The sequence below is a fragment of the Podarcis raffonei genome, chromosome 13, assembly GCF_027172205.1.
Source record: "Podarcis raffonei isolate rPodRaf1 chromosome 13, rPodRaf1.pri, whole genome shotgun sequence".
Lineage (NCBI taxonomy): Eukaryota > Metazoa > Chordata > Lepidosauria > Squamata > Lacertidae > Podarcis > Podarcis raffonei.
Window position 1 is genome coordinate 35,470,001 of NC_070614.1, and position 17,094 is coordinate 35,487,094.

Consider the following 17,094-nt stretch of genomic DNA (forward strand, 5'->3'; position numbering starts at 1 on the left):
TTTTGCCTTAGACTCCCCGCCCCCAGTCTCCTGCGCCTTCCCTACTATAACCTTTTAAAAACAAAAGTTTGCTCACAAGATGACTGGGTGTGCTGCACCCGACAGTGCCAGCGACAGCCTCAGACACCCCCAACCATTTTAATTTGCCCGGCAGTTAATTTGTGCCCCCGTGGCCCTGTGCACTGAGTGTTTTAGTTCCTACCCAATGCCCCTGAGGCCAGCTTAGCCCCCGACTGCCTTTCTCTGGCATACTTCCCCAGCATTCAGAGACCCAGCCAGGTTATCTATTTGGCTGTGGTGGTGACAGAGAATAGGTTGTGAGAAGGGTACTCCCACAGGACACGCATACATTTCCCATCATGTCATTTTGACCGAAAAGTTGGGGCATGTTTTGGAAACCATCTAATAAAAAGGAAAAAAATAAGAAAACCCTGCCTGCCAGAGGCAAAAGGGGAACGAGAGATGGCAGCATGCAAGACGCGTTGCCTCTTTCAAACCAACATTCTAGAAGTTAAATCGAGCCCATAGAATTCCATCTCCTTCTTGCTTCTCCAACGCACTAGACTTCTCCTCCCGGGACCTGGATCCTCCAGAACACCATAAACTGCAAGCTGCCTTCGTGGAGCTGAGTCTGGAATCCTTGGGGCTCCTCATCCCACCGGGCCCCACTTTTGGTTAATTTCCCTTGCAGAGGAAAATGGAAACTCAGCCCTTGCTTTGGCTGACCGTTCCAGACCGTTTGCCCTGCCCACCTGGGCTGCTGCACCCTCTTGCCCAGGCCCCCCCCGCAATGGCCATACCCCCTGTTTCTCAGCAATCCCCTTGCGCAGGAAGATGCAGGCTGGTCCCAGGGTGTTCTGCATGGCGCTGAGTGCTGCGTGTCCTGGTCACCCTCAGTACGGTCCTTCTGACGCCTTGTCCCCTTCAGCAGAAGAAGAGATGGCTCTTATGGATGAGGATGTTTTATAAAGGGGATTATCTCTCCCCCCTCACTTCTGATCCTCACACCCGCTGTCCAGGCCTTTTTGTTCTCCTCCTAGCTGTGGTATCTGCAAAATAAATCCCTCCTCCCCTCCCCAGATTAACATCTGCCGCATGGTAAGAGCTGGCAGCCAGGACTCCTCAGGCTGGGCAGAGGAGCCGGAAGGGTCCAGAGAGTAATGGGATGGGGTGCAGGGTTCTGCTGCGGCTGTCTGGGAAAGAGGGAGTGAGATTTAGTGGCAGATTTGATCCAGAACTCTTGCTGGGTCGTTCTGGGACACTTGAGACTCCTCCTGATGGTTGATTTATTTGTTTATTTGTTCTGATTTGCTTGCTGGGTGGCTATATGGCAACGAGAGTTCATCTTACATTCACCCTGATTTGCTCACAGTGTGTTTATATGTCTTCCTATTAATCAGCCATTCATATTAGACTTTGCCATTCATTTTCCTGTCACTTTCCTAACTGCAAAAGTGGATTTGTTGCTCTAAGGCACCAGAGCGCTTTAATCCACTTCAATTGCACAAACCTAAATTTCCCAGTACTGTAAGTGCTTGGATCCCTCCCACAGAAAACTGAGCAACAATTCCCTTTAAACAACTACAGTTCCTGGATTCCTTGGGGAGGGGTGATGTGCCTTAAAGGTATTACACACACACACACACACAGAGAGAGAGAGAGAGAGAGAGAGAGAGAGAGAGAGAGAGAGAGAGAGACTGACTAGATTTCTGTGTAATTATAGTGCAGCGGGTTCTTTAGGGCAGCCATGTTATTTTATACAGTTAGAGCTAGACTGCTTCGGGTGGGTTCAGGGGGACCCCCCACCCCTTTCCCAACCCACTTCCTTGGATATCTTTTCGCACAGGTTCTGCCTGTCACTGGGATGGGGAGACGGGATCAGGTTCACTTGTAGTGTACCTGGGTTAAGACGCAGCAGCTGTCTCTACCAGGGAAAAAAAGGTTGTGAACCCAATATGTGGGTGTGGGTGTGTGGGTGTGTATGTGGATAAAGTATCTTTATAGAGGTATGGAGTGTGGTGGATGAAAAGCATTGGTGCGTGTGGATAGGAAAATAAAGAGCATTTGTCGTTTTAAAATGTAAAGAGCTTCTTGCTTTGATGTGTTTGTTTGTTTGTTTTAGTTTATTTCTACAAGTGGGAGTTGTGCTGAGATATAATCCTCACCAGACAGGCAATGCCTTGTAAGGAACAGCATAGAAAATGAAACTAGAACTAGGGACTGAAGCAATGCAGGGACTGCATTAGTGTGATTGTTAGGCATGTTGTATAGTCACTTTCGGACAGTAAAAGAGTTACCGTTCATCTACGGCAGACTCTGGCATTCATTAAACAGCAGCAGCAGCGGCGGCGGCAGAGGCATCCAGTCAGGTATCAGGTGTGCCACACAATTCGGTCTGTTGTCTAGTGCATGAAATACGAGTCAAATTACCCCCATCTGTTCTAATTGATGCATTAATTAATAAATAAATTAGGCCTGCAATTTTCTTAAATTAATTGACTTGCACTAAGAACTTTGGACGGGCAAAAGAGCTGCCCCAGTTCTTCATAAATTAATTGTTCAATTGTTAAATATATATATATTTATTGTTGTTTTAGGCAGGTGCTGGCTGCAAGAACTGGATGGCAGCCATAATATTTAGAAGAGACATTTTGTAGTCTCCCATACAAAGAAAGGAACTTTTGGAGGGCAGCGTGTGGGTAGAGAGCAGAGGCAAATTTAATACCCCAAGTAAGTAAAATAATAACTGTAAGTATATAACTAGCCGGTGCTTTTTTCCCCCTGGGGCGACACAGGCAGAGCCATAGCTAGGTGATCTTGCACCCCGGCAGAACTGTCCAGATTCGCCCCCTAGCCACAGACAAATTAGCTTTTCTTTCTGCCTCTCATCCACCCCTCCCCCCATTCAATTCACCCTCTATTTAAAAACCATTTCTTATGAGGCAATAATCAATATTTATATTTATTGACATATTTTTAGCTGATTTTGCGGGGGGAGGCCATTGCCTTCACCCCTGGCGGGGACCCACCTCACCACCCCCTAGCTACGGCCCTGGACGCAGGTGTACGCATACCCCTAAACATTTTGTGAACCTTTGTACTTTTGTCCATTTACTGTATTTATTTTTCCTGATTTGAACTATAAAATGGTGATTTTCTTGAGTCAAAATGAGAGTACCCCTAAACATTTTTTTTAGGGGGGGAGCACCATAACTAGCTAATATTTCTGGTCAATCTAGTCACTTAGCAGAGATGATATATTGATAGACCTGACCTCTGAGCAACTTGGGTTGTGTAAACATATCATAACATCCACAGTAGAACAAAATCAACTCAGTCCATCAAAGGCTTGTGGAGGAAGGTGAGTATTTACCTGGCCCAAAAAGGAGTCAGTGAGTGCGGCAAGAGTATTGTTAGCCCAGAAATGGAAACAAGAAGAAATTCCAACGAAAGAAGAATGGCAGACGAAATTAATGGACTATGGAGAATTGGACAAAATGACAGGAAGGATTCAAAACTTGTGGGACCAGAGATTTACAGAAGATTGGAAGAAGTACCGTATTTTTCGTCCTATAGGGCGCACCAGCCCATCAGACGCATCTCATTTTTTTGGGGGGGGGGAATAATAAAAAAAGGCTTGCGGACACCCGAGCTTCCCCCGACCCCAGCCCCCAGAACAGGCTGCTGTCCACAAGCCTTGCGAGCCCGCGGATAGCTTCCTGAAGCCTGGAGAGGGGGGAGGGTCAGTGCGCACCGACGCCTCTCGCTCTCCAGGCTTCAGCGAAAGCCTGGATTCGCCCCATAGGACGCACACACATTTCCCCTTCATTTTTGGAGGGGGGAAGTGCGTCCTATAGGGCGAAAAATACGGTATATGAATTATTTGAAGAGCAACTGTAATCAACAAATTACGCTAGTAGGACTACAATAAGTTTTGTAAGGAGAAATATACGAAGTGTTACAAAGTAGAAAAGGATAGAGATATTGGTTATGAGTTTGAAATGTAATAGGGAAGATAAGAAATGCATACTTAGAGATTAGATTGGAAAATTTTCAGACAGGATTGATGGAAGTCAAAAATTTGAATAAGATGTAAAAGTATGTTTAATTACTGTTGAAAATGATATGTTATACACACACACACACACACACACACACACACACACACACACACAGAGTGGTACCTTGGGTTACATACGCTTCAGGTTACAGACTCCACTAACCCAGAAATTGTGCTTCAGGTTAAGAACTTTGCTTCAGGATGAGAACAAAAATTGTGTTCTGGCGGCGCGGCGGCAGCAGGAGGCCCCATTAGCTAAAGTGGTGCTTCAGGTTAAGACAGTTTCAGGTTAAGTATGGACCTCCGGAACGAATCACCCCACCCCAGTGCAGGAATCCTGCCCACAGCCATCCCTGAGTGGGCTTAACCACCAACCTTCTGGTTAACAGCCAGACACACTGACCCATCTCCCTCTGAGCCTCCCATAGAGGAGGGAGCAGGAGACGGGCCTCAGATGAAGATCGAGGGGCCCAGGCAGGCTCCCTTCACATCTCCTTCCCACTCCATGGACAAAAGCCAACTGAATTGTCGGTTGAATCTTACTTCAATGGCAGTGGCGCTGTACTTGTGGGGTGTAGGCTGGCTTGGAAGACGTGTAGGTAGCATGACACAAACACTGGTGGGTGATCCCAGTGGCCCCTTCCAACTCCACAATTCTACCATTCTGTCTTCCCACACCTGGTCTACCGCCTGAGAACACCTCGTTCTGGCTAGGGGCCAGGCCATCGCTGTCCCAAGGGGAGGAGAAAGCGGGATGGTGGGACGTTGAGGGCCCTGCTCTCCTTGAGAACCTTTGGCTTTCCCTCGCGGCTGCCACGGCAACCAGGTGGGTTCTTCTTCCTTCTCCCTCATTGGTTGCTAGGAGCCGCTGCAGAACCCGAGAGAGAGGAAGAGAGAGGCTGGTGCCGGGATGAGGGGCAGCTGGGTTGGGGGGCAGCTGGGAACCTGGGGCATGAGGATGATGGGGCGGGGGGTAATTTGCATAGCGGGAGAATGGCTGGTGGGGATGGAGGGCCTGCAGAAGGTGGACGGGCAGTGGGAGAGATGCGGGGAAAGGATGAACAACAGAGGGGTGGCAGGGAATGCTAAGGAGGGAGGAAGCTGCCTTGCACTTTGTCAGGCTATATGTCCATCTAGCCCAGCATTGGCAACTCTGACTGGCAGTGGCTCTCCAGATTCTCAGGCAAAGGCCTCTCCCGTCGCCAGCAACCAGTCTTCTTAAAACTGGCGAGGCCAGGGATTGAACCAGGGTCTTTCTGCACACCAAAGCACTGAGCTTTGCTCCCTCCTCAGAATGTTGGAAAGGGGTCCAGAAGACTGGAATCTCAAAAACAAAACAACCCCTCCCAAGTGTCCCTAACAGAGTATCTTTCCTCCCCTTAAAGACCCACACCCCCTGGGCAATGCAGCCTACACGCCGGGGCCGCATGTCCATAGCAGGACCAAGCGTACTTAACCCCACCACCAACCCTCAAGACAACCTCACAAGCAGCCCCTCCATCTCCGGGGATCTCCGACTGCTCCATACAATGTAGGTAACCAGGGGGGCAATGGGTGTGAATTAGGGGAGGAGGGGGAATTCAATTCGCATTGAAGGCAGAATCTATCAAACCCGCACTTTCTGAAATAATATGGAAACTGAAAGATGGCCTTCGAAATTCAGTTATCCTGATTTTGCAAATACTGTTTGCCAAAATGCATACATTAGGTTGAAGTGTGCATAAAAATGAGTCTATTGGTGAAAACAACATTGAAATGAATTCTGTTAGGATAATTTGGCTGCAAAAAATGTGCACAGTAGTCAAATCTGCAGGGGAAAAAATGGGTTTATTAAGAGAAATTTGCACTAAAATGCTGAAGAATTTTCCCGAGGAGAACCCCAGCAGAGATTTAAAATCACAAAATACGCAGCAAGGTAAAGCACAGAAAGATAGGCCTTTAAAATATGCCATTGTAAGTTCCAAAACTTCCCTCTTCTCTCAGCAGAGAAAAAAGACCACACGTTTGATAAATTAAAGATTGTTTACTTACACTCTCTCTAAAGGTCAGATTCATGTGCTTTTCTATACAGCATTCAGCTGCACAGGCAGTAAAACCTGCCTTAGTCACAGTAGTGAAAGTTCTTAAATTATTGGTATAGGAACTCAAGAGAAGCTTATTAGAGCTATTCGCCTAAGCTGGAGCAACCAGCTTAGCCTCTTCACAAACCAAGTTCATCAGGTGGATTGGAGGGGAACAAAGGCTTGATTACAGAGTCCTTCCCAAGCCAAGGTGAGCTAAGCCTGGCAGGGCAGCTTGCTTCGTGGTTTTAACCCCTTCGTGCATTAATTAGACTTAAGTATATTGGTTATCTTACAAAATTGGCAGGCCTTTCCCTCCCTAGATGCTACATACCCCTGTCCCCTCAAAATTCACCCAGACCACCTGCATATTTCAAAATGCTGGTGATTACATTTACAGCCTTTCATGGCTGAGGTCTGGGATATCTCTAAGGACTACCTTCTCCCCCCAAATGAACCTGCCCACACTTCTAGTGTTGACTCCAGTTTTTGGAGGCCTCTTAGGAAAGGCACTCTCTCTGAGTCCATCTCAGGAGATGCCAACATGGTGCCCTCCAGATGTGGTAGACCTACAACTCCCTATCAGTCCCAGGCAGAGCGGCCATCAGCTAGGGATGATGGGAGTTGTAGTCCCACAACATCTGGAACACATGGCATTGGCTATCCCTGGTTCACCTGCTCACTGAAACACTCTAGTGGGCTCTTGTCAGGGTGCCCTTTGCTGGGGTGTGGGCTGTCTCCAGAAGCCCAGCTGGCCTCTGATGATGGTTTTGCTTTCACCATCTCCCACCGCAATCAGAAGCAAGATTGATGGTGACATGTGGCAGCCTTCTCTTCTGTGGCATCTAGAGCGGCACACACATTGTGCATTTAAAGCCTATATAAATCACATTCCTCCCACACCATCCAAAGAATTATGGGGACTGTAGTTTGTTAAGCATGCAGGGAATTATAGTTCTGTGACGGCAAATTACACTGCCCATAAATATTGAGGGTGGGTGGGTGAAGTATGCTTTAAATATACTATGTATGCAGCCTAGCCTGTAGAGCTTCCTTCCCTTGGATAATTGTATTAAAAAATAAAAAAATCTGTGGGCTTTTTATAAGCTGTCAAACCCTGATGTCTTCGTCAGTCCTTTGCCTTGATCAAGTCGCCTTCATCTGTTTTATTTGACGGGGTGGCTTTCGGCTGCACAGTGACTGCGTCATTTGATCTTGTTTTATTGTGGATCGTATGCTTTCATTATTTATAACTTCATTTGTTATACATGAAGGCCAATAGGTGAAAAATAAAGGCCTATAGCAGCCTTCCCCATCCTGGTGCCCTCTAATTATTTTAGACTACAATTCCTATCAACTGATGTCAGTTGTAGATCAAAGTCTCCAGAGGGCATTCAGGTTGGCCTATGGGCCTATATGAAGACCTATAGTTTTTTTGTTTTTTTATTAAAAGACAGCCTAGAAATTATAGTGCAAAAATGACTAACAGATAGACTAAATAAATAAATGCAAATAATCTGGGCATATATTCCCTTCCTCAACAGAGATTGTGGAGATCAGCTTCTTTGCTGCCAGTTCAATAATGAAGGGACACGGGTTGCAGCAGGAATACGCACTGGTACCATTAAGGTCAGTCTCATGGGTTATTATGGTCCAGACAAAATATTGACGGCGGCTGGATTTGGCCCTTGAGCTGCTGGCTCACCAACCTTGATCTATATTGTGAGCTGCACCGCGTTCTGTTTCCACTGCAAAAGACCGTGCTCCATGAAGATGTCCATTTTATAAGCTGGGCTGGCTTTTGTCCCATTCTCTAAAGGATGCAGAGCTGGTTCTAGGATTGGAGGTCCTTCGGACATGGCACCCTAAACTGGACATCCTCTCATACACAAACACAATCTAGAAGAGTCAGGACATGCAAAATGAGAATTATCTTAGGCTACATTTGTTCTTCTTGAATAACCTTTGCAAAGTGGAGAGCCGAGTGCTCTCTGCTGGTCTTGGGGCCTTGCAGATGCCCAGTTCTGCCACCATCTGAAGCCAGCCCCGATGTGCTAGTCCACTCCCTGGGGTTCATACTCTGGGCTGAGCTCTACACAAATGGTATCTCGCAGCTCATGCTGTGCAGAGATCTTGGAGTGCCATCTTCTGAAGACTCCGATTTTTGTTCCATGAGAATAGTTATTTTTAATGTGTGGTACACATAGAGATGAATGGGGACGCAGGTGGCGCTGTGGGTTAAACCACAGAGCCTAGGACTTGCCGATCAGAAGGTCGGTGGTTTGAATCCCCGCGACGGGGTGAGCTCCCATTGCTCGGTCCCTGCTCCTGCCCACCTAGCAGTTTGAAAGCACGTCAAAGTGCAAGTAGATAAATAGGTGGGAAGGTAAACGGCGTTTCTGTGCGCTGCTCTGGTTCGCCAGAAGCAGCTTAGTTATGCTGGCCACATGACCCAGAAGCTGTATGCCGGCTCCCTCGGCCAATAAAGCGAGATGAGCGCCGCAACCCCAGAGTCGTTCATGACTGGACCTAATGGTCAGGGGTCCCTTTACCTTTACACATAGAAATGGGGAGGCAAATTGATTCGATTTACATGATCTTTTGCATGGTGTGTTCATGTGTTGTGTTCTGCCCACCTCTTTGCGTTCCTGACAGCCTCTTTCCCCTCCTCTGATTAAGGTTTTATCTGTCAACGATGGGTCACTTCATCAAGTTCTTGCTGACAGCGAGACTGTAGCCCTTGGGTTACCTGTCACCTCCCTGCACTTTATGCCTCGTGGGCCTGCTCACAACGGGGATGTCTTGCTTGCCACCTGTGAGTAACACCTTTCCCTTGACCTTTGACCAGAGAGGAGGCAACCCTGGACTTCAGCCTTAATGACACTCAGGACCAGGTGCATGACACATGTGCCATTGAACTGATGGCAGACAGTGATTGTCAGAGTGGTGCCAAATTCAAGATGTGTATCCATAGACAATTGCCAAAGACAACCAATACAGCCACATTTGACTTCAGATGTCAAAAAAAAAAGAGGGCTCCGGTAAAAAGGATTTTTAAAAAAACCTTTTTTATTAAGTTTTACATTGCAAATTTTAATTTAAACATCAACATCAACATTTAGGATTCCCTGAATGCTTTGACTCTCCTCCACCCTTTCATCATTTCCATTATCGGTAAAAAGGATTTTTAAAAGAAAAGTCAAGAAGAAAATATCTCTTCTTAAAGTTTGTGAGTTATTCACTGGCCACTCTGGGAAACAGGATACAGTCAAACCTTACTTCTCGAATAGCTCCGTTTTGGAACGTTTCAGCTCCCAAACGCTGAAAACCCAGAAGTATGTGTTCCGGTTTTAGAAGTTTTTTGGGAGCCAAACGTCTGATGTGGTTTCAGCTTGAGTGCAGGAATCTCCTGCAACCAATCAGAAGCCGCTCCTCGGTTGTCAAACATTTTGGACGCCGAACGGGCTTCCGGAACGGATTACGTTCGACAGCCAAGGTTTGTCTCTACAGTGGTACCTCGGGTTACAAACCTACTTTGTTCCGGAGGTCTGTTCTTGACCCAAAACCGTTCTTCACCTGAGGTGTGCTTTCGCTAATGGGGCCTCCTGCTGCCACCGCACTGCCGCCATGCAATTTCCGTTCTCATCTTGGGGCAAAGTTCTCAACCCGAGGTAACTACTTCCAGGTTAGTGGAGTTTGTAGCCCAAAGTGTTTGTAACCTGAGGTACCACTGTACTAGATAATAAAGGCCTTTGGTCATATCCAGCAGTGCTGTTCTTATGTCAGCATTATGTGCAAGGCAAATAATGGGTGTAGAAATGGGTACAGAATCTTTTCTCTCTCTTTTAAAGCCAATATTCTAGCCCCTGTGGTGAAAGTGTGTGGGAAATGACTTGTCAAAAACTCAGAATCCAGAGAGTTGCCAAATAACATTCCCAAATGGTTGGAGTGGGAACATCAGTGTTTTTGTTTCTCTCACAACTAGCAAAATATTGATTAAGGATTAAAGTAGCAAAATAAGGAAAATAAATTATACAAAACTGATACAGGTCTCAAAACCCAGCTTTTCCTGCTGCAGATTCTTTCATGTTTAGTTATTTTTAAGGTGTTGTACACATAGAGATGGGAAAGTAATTTGATTCAGTTTACATTTACCTAATTCATTCTTTCTGAATCCATCCTTCACAATTTGTACCTCTCCAAATTTTGTAGCATAGTGCTCTAGCTAAATAATGTGCCCCAAAATGCATATGCTAGAGTAAAATGGACATAAAGAAACATACAAAATTGCACTATATTATGAAAAACTGATTTGTAAACATTTGCACATTAGGCAAAATTACATACAAAAATGTGTAGGAGAAATTTGAGCTAAAATAATGATGAATTTCCATGATGATTTTAAAAAATAAATAAATCACAAAATGCTGTGAAAATGTGGGCAACCGAACTCAAAGTTGGAAGAATGAAAAACAGAGAGAAACCAAAATGGACTGATTCACCTATCCATAAGTACACACAACCCTGAATACTATTAAACCCTCTGGTCACATACAGTACTTCCAACTGGGTTTTCTCCAAAATCTGGCAGCTTCCTCAATGGTGAATGTGGATTTCTGCAAGCTGATTCAAGTCAGAAAAATGTGTTCAGAATTCCATTCTGTTCCTGCCTGTGCACCATGAAAATATTTGTCTCAGAAGCCTACCTTTCATGTCGTAATAAATCCTTTGGCCACTCACTCTCTCCGTCACAGATTCCGGTGGAAAAGTGAAACTGTGGCATGTTCCCTCCCGTACCTGCGTGAGAACCATAACGGAGGACCGCCAGACAATGATCGCCTCTTTCAACCCTTCTGGCTCCAAGTTCATCACAGGGGGAGCAGGACCCGGGATTTACATGTATGATGCTCAGACCTGGGCGAAAATCCAGACTTTTAGCCCAAGGTATGCTGGATGCGGGTGGCACTGTGGGTTAAACCACAGAGCCTAGGACTTGCCGATCAGAAGGTCGGCGGTTCGAATCCCCGCAACCGAGTGAGCTCCCATTGCTCGGTCCCTGCTCCTGCCAACCTAGCAGTTCAAAAGCATGTCAAAGTGCAAGTAGATAAATAGGTACCCCTCCGGTGGGAAGGTAAACGGCGTTTCCGTGTGCTGCTCTGGTTCGCCAGAAGCGGCTTAGTCATGCTGGCCACTTGACCTGGAAGCAGTACGCCGGCTCCCTCAGCCAATAAAGCGAGATGAGCGCTGCAACCCCAGAGTTGGTCACGACTGGACCTAATGGTCAGGAATCCCTTTACCTTTACCTTTATGCTGGTAGTAGGACACCGGGCAGTACTAATAGGGGGAATAGTACATGCAGTGCACTGGATTTAGTAGGGTGTGTGTTTTGGCTGGCTTTTGGTTTCCTAAGCAGCAACTCTTTTCTTCCTCCAGCTATTCCCCCACTGTGATGGATGGGCACACGTCCCGGGTCTATGCCCTGACCTTCTTCCCGGAAAATGATGAACGATTTATCTCTGGAGGATGGGATGACACAGTGCAGGTGATGGGGTCTGTGATGTGGGAAGTAGAAGGCTTGGGTGAGGTGAGGGGCAAAAATGAGTGTTGGTGGGGCTGAATTACTGGGGAATGTGCAATGTGAGTATTCAGGCCCAGCTCCAGAGGGGGTTGGGTCAAGTAATTGTTAAGGCCTCAGGAAGCTCAAAGGCATCTTGGAAAAATTCTCTGCTTGCATTCTCTGCATGCACACCTCTTCCAGATTAGGGAGGCCCAAGTCTCCACCTCCAGCCCTGGCAAAAAAATCCTGAAACTGGCACCATATTTTAGGGCACACTCTCAATTTCTTGGTGGCACAGCTCCAAATTCCAGCAGGACGTTAGCATCTCCCAGAATCCTTTGCAATGTGCAGGAGTTCTGCAGCAAATCAATGGCTCCCAAGTCCTGACTGTTTTCTTTGAAGGCCAGCACTGCGTTCTTTGAAGGCCAGTGTGAGATGGCCACCTCAGGCAGCAGGTGTTGCGGGGTTGGAAGGAAAATGTTTGGAGGACAGAGCTGTATTTGTCATTTGGTCTGCCCTGTGCCCTCTAAGCTAACTGGCTGTCCCAGTACCGGTGTGATTCAACCACAAGTCTAGTCAATATCTGTACATGGAAGGGGCGTCATATTTTCCTTTTGCCTCAGGTGGCAGAATATGTTGGCTTGGCCATGCTGTAGGAAGGAAGTTTAGACACCACTGGCCTTCCTCCCTTGCAGCGGAGGCTGGTCCATTAGGGGAAATGGGACACTCTCCTACCAATCTCCTGTACTTTTCTGTGTATAGCATGCCCCCATGTATAAGACACCCCCTATTTTGGGGGACTAAAAATACAGTGGTACCTCGGGTTACAGACGCTTCAGGTTACAGACTCCTCTAACCCAGAAATAGTACCTCAGGTTAAGAACTTTGCTTCAAGATGAGAACAGAAATCATGCAGCGGCAGCACGGTGGCAGCAGGAGGCCCCATTAGCTAAAGTGGTGCTTCAGGTTAAGAACAGTTTCAGGTTAAGAACAGACCTCTGGAATGAATTAAGTTCTTAACCAGTGGTACCACTGTACAGAAAATGGGGGAGGATTACCGAAATAGGGGAGGATTACCGAAATAGGGGAGGATTACCGAAAACCACGCACCCACCTGACCTACGCTAACACTCGTGCAACAGCCTCCTAATATCTGTCCCCTCAGCGGCAGAAACAATCAACAACCAATCGACACCGCCCCTTGCCGAGGCCACCAATAAAACGCTGCTGACAATCTCCGGCTCATGACATCAACCAATCCCACGTCCCCACTATGTACTATCCATGCATAAGACGACCCCCTATTTTAATCATATATATTTTTGTAAAAAACACATAGTCTTATACATGGAAAAGTACGGTAATTCTGCCTTTAGGCAGCGCCCCACCTGTCAGCCTTCCTGCTTACAGCCAGCCCATTGGGTGACCCTGCCTGTCAACTGCCTCCCCCTCAGTCTCAATGCTCAGCAAGGAAGAGGAGGATGGAGCAAAGCAAACAATAGTTGGCTCTGCTTGACATTAGCTCTGGTGCCACCTACTGTTGGACTCCCTGTCTTTTGCCCTATCAACAGGCACCAGCAACCCCTGCTTCTCTGTCAGCTTAGGCAAAAGGGAAATGTTATCAGGCAGATGCTGGAGGGAGAACCCCACCTAACCTCAGTTCTCTGGCTTCTGTCCCCTCAGTTCTGGAGCATGCAGTCATCACATGCCTTACGGTACGCCTGTGCAGCCACCCCTACTTCCCCCACTGCCCTTCCCCTTCTCACCCTCAATCTTCTCTCACCCTCCCCACCCACCTTCCTGCTTTTTTTTTTTAATCTCCTCAGCCTTTAATGATTCTTCCCCTCTCTTCTTGCTCTCACCTCCTCCTCCGCACCCTTGCTCCACCTTTGCCACAGGCGCATCTCTGGGCCTCACGTCTGTGGTGATGCCGTCTCGATAGACAAAACCGGAACACATATCCTGACAGGCTCCTGGAGGAGGAACAACACCTTGCAGGTGAGAACTGGATAAAGAGGTGCTTTGGAGGTGGCTATATTTTCCCCTGGTGGAGCGAGGAGGGTCCATGGCTCAGTGGCAGAGCATTCGCTTTGCATGCAGAAGGTCCCAGGTTCAATCCCCAGCCCCTCCAGGTACGGCTGGGAAACCGCTGCCAGTCACTGTTAAGCTAGATGGACCAATGGTCTGCTTTGGGATAAGGAGTTTCCTAAGCAGCTTGAAGGGGGGAAGATTGATTTATATTTAGGGCAAGTGAAGAAAGGATTAAATATTCTACCTCAGGGTTCTCTTTCCCCAAAACTCAGCCCCCTCAGGTTTGCTAATAATTAAAAACTAAGTCAAATCCCACAGGGGGTGTAAAGGTAAAGGGACCCCTGACCATTAGGTCCAGTCATGGCCGACTCTGGGCTTGCAGCGCTGATCTCGCTTTATTGGCTGAGGGAGCCAGCGTACAGCTTCCGGGTCATGTGGCCAGCATGACTAAGCCGCTTCTGGAAAACCAGAGCAGCACACGGAAACGCCGTTTACCTTCCCACCGGAGCGGTACCTATTTACCTACTTGCACTTTGATGTGCTTTCGAACTGCTAGGTTGGCAGGAGCAGGGACCGAGCAACGGGAGCTCACCCCGTTGTGGGGATTCGAACCGCCGACCTTCTGATCGGCAAGTCCTAGGCTCTGTGGTTTAACCCACAGCACTACCCGCGTCCTTACAGGGGGTGTAGTTTGACTTTAATTAGAGATAGTGAGAGATACATTGCTAAAAATAAACTGTGCGTGTGTAAATAATGTATGTGTCTTTTAAAAATGTCGATTTTTTTTTAAGGGGGTTTAACACAAATGCTACTTTTTACTTCAACCAGATTTGGGAAGCTGAAACTGGCTCCAAGATCATGGACATCCCAGAAGACTTCCGGGGCCACTCGCAGGTTGAAGACCCTTTTTTGACCCCATTCCTCCCAACCCTTCCTTTGGGCTAAGCATCTTATGTGTTCTCCAGGCCTGGCTCCTCATCACCCAAAGAGATCTGGTCATAAAATGTACTAGATTCCTGAGAGGGTCCCCTTTCCCATCTTCTAGTGAGGTGCTAGTGAGGTGCTTGTCCTTCCTGGCAGTATGGCATGGTGGGACTCAAAATGTTCCCCTTTCTTCATTCTGTACTTCTGCCTGATTCTCTTCTTCCTCCTTCCCCAGATTTATACCTGCCACTTCCTCGGTGTTGACCATATTGTAGCTGGTGGGAGCCGGAATAACTTATGTCGGCTCATTGACAGGAGAATCCTCATGGTATGGTGGCTTAGCTGGGGTCGCTTGTGGGAAACAGCTGTGGCTCAGTGAGGGAGTAGAGGCATCGTGTGGAGAAGCCCCAAATTCATTACCCTCTGGCGTCTCAAGATCAAGGAAACTGGCATTGTGGGTGATGGGAAAGGTCTATGCCTGAGATCTTGGAGAGCTGCTATTAATCAGAGAAGACAGTACTGGGTTAGATGGTCAAATGGTGTAGCCCCATCAAAGATGGTCCAGAAGTTCTTAAACTGTAGTCTGTGGACAAGTGGTGGTCCGCAAGCTCCATCCAGCTGATTTGCTGAGAGTTTCTGGAACAACCAAAAGTATCTGTATTTGGACCTGCACTTGTTGTTTTTTCTGACATGGAAATTGAGGCCCTTTTGATTGACCAGGATTAATCAAACAGGTCAACAAGACACTGATTTAATGCCTGTGGTTTGTTTATAATATAATCATCAATATAATGTTGATGATGTTGGCACTGAAGCAAGCAAAAATAAGTGTCCCACTGAGGTTTTCAGCCATTTTCAGGTGGTCTACTGAGGGTAAGGTTACCAGACTTTCCGGTGACAGTCCCCGGATTTACAAATCAGTCCCCATACAAAATCCATTGAAGTTGAAAAGTGTCCCCAGATTCATTGAAAAAAATCTGGTAACCTTAACTGAGGGGGCAGTGTTTTGAGAATCACCAATGGAGGGTACATTTCTGAATACAAGTTTGAGAACCTGCAAGTTGTAAGCATTTGCCTGGCCTCTATTGGAAACAGGAGGCTGGTCTAGATGCTCCTATGTTCTCAGGTTGCATGACTCAGTGATAGTTGGTTTTTAGAAAGGAGATGGAAAGGGTTGGTGGGATGCAGGAAGAAGAGATCTGGGGAATAGAGCTTTCTGCCTTCTCTGATGTGTTGTCTTCTCTTGCTTTGCTGCCAGAGCACAGGGGTACTGAATGACCTGCCTGGAGGTGTCTACAGTACTCATGTCAGCCCCCGTGGGGTCCTAGCTGCTACTTCCAACAATTATTTGTACCTTGCACAGACTCCACTGAGACCTTGAGCCCTCCCCTTTCAGATGGCTCAGCTTGAAACTTTCACTACAGAATTATGTCACCAACACCTTCCCATTATGCTGTGCTTCAAATGATTGTTGAAACCTTCCCATCATGCTCTGCTGTTTAAGGACATGCTGACACACCCGGCTATCCTCTGATAATTATCCTCTGATAATTCTCTGCTCTTGTGGACAAACAAAATCATGGTCTGCCACTGGAGACTGGATGTGGCCATCCCAGCATGCTCTGCTTGCATCAGCAGCTTCTCATCATGCTCTTCTGCTGGTGATGAACGCCCACCACGCTTGTAACCGTCTCATCATGCGTTGCTTCTATGGATGCCTTCCTGGTTTGATCCAGTGCCAAGCTCACCATGACGACGTCAGCAGTTTCGTCTTCCGTGGACCATGTACTAGCAACCACTCTTTGCTCCTAGGGAATTATGACCAGCCTCATCATTTCCCAAGACTTCAGTTACTTTCCCATCATCCTCTGCAGCAGCTGTGACTAATCGCATCATCCTCTGCTGCTGAGGGCCTGTGGTCTCGTTGACTGCTGCTGTCATGCAGTTCATGGGCTTGTTCCCAGAACTCTCTGGGGCTTGAAACATTTCCCATAATCCTGTATTGTAAAGAATCATGACAACCTAACAAAAGAAGCCAATCACTCTTTGGGACCATAACCACCTTCCCAACAGACGCAGAGATGGGTAGCCCTTCGTGTTTCTGCATTGATTTGACATCCCTGCTCAGGGGTTAAAAATGAAAGTACATTTCTTTCTCTCTCTCTCTCTCTTTTCCCCACATCCCAGTTTGGCTACCCTAAAACACTGCCTTGGTGCCAAATTAAACCATCATGGCTGGGTCTCTGTGTGTGTCCAGGACTCCTGGGTTCTTTGGGAGAAGAATGGGATCTGGGCCAGACAGGAGTGGGGTAGATAGGGGTTAAGACTGCTGAGTTCTCTGAAAGAGGCCAAGATTTCACCCACAAAATTATTTTCCCCAATGGTGTATGTGAAGATATAATAAAGAAGATAGTGCCTCTGGGCATGTGCAGAGTGCATTTCCCTCACCACTTACTAAAAAC

At 47.2% G+C, this 17,094-nt stretch overlaps 2 protein-coding genes across 3 annotated transcripts in view; one reads left to right on the forward strand and one right to left on the reverse strand.

The window, feature by feature from the left end:
- The window catches only part of CABP5 (calcium binding protein 5), a 13,694-nt gene extending 8,832 nt beyond the window's left edge, over nt 1–4,862 (reverse strand). The window contains exons 1-2 of one of the 2 annotated variants that reach the window (XM_053363957.1): nt 4,604–4,861; nt 801–922 (exon numbers count right to left, since the gene is read on the reverse strand). In XM_053363957.1, the coding sequence (XP_053219932.1) occupies nt 801–863 (63 nt within the window). In that variant the 5' untranslated portion in view covers nt 864–922; nt 4,604–4,861. Of the gene's footprint in view, nt 1–800; nt 923–4,603 lie in introns of both variants that reach the window. The other variant, XM_053363956.1, reaches the window with a different exon arrangement.
- Nucleotides 4,863–5,097: 235 nt separating this feature from the next.
- Nucleotides 5,098–16,874, forward strand: LOC128400976 (dynein assembly factor with WDR repeat domains 1-like). Its single transcript, XM_053363752.1, has 10 exons — nt 5,098–5,591; nt 7,665–7,749; nt 8,800–8,935; nt 10,875–11,064; nt 11,554–11,662; nt 13,361–13,392; nt 13,576–13,675; nt 14,537–14,602; nt 14,868–14,960; nt 15,891–16,874. Exons 1-10 carry the CDS (start codon nt 5,464–5,466, stop codon nt 16,011–16,013), a joined length of 1,062 nt encoding a protein of 353 aa, XP_053219727.1. The 5' UTR covers nt 5,098–5,463; the 3' UTR covers nt 16,014–16,874.
- Nucleotides 16,875–17,094: the final 220 nt, after the last annotated feature.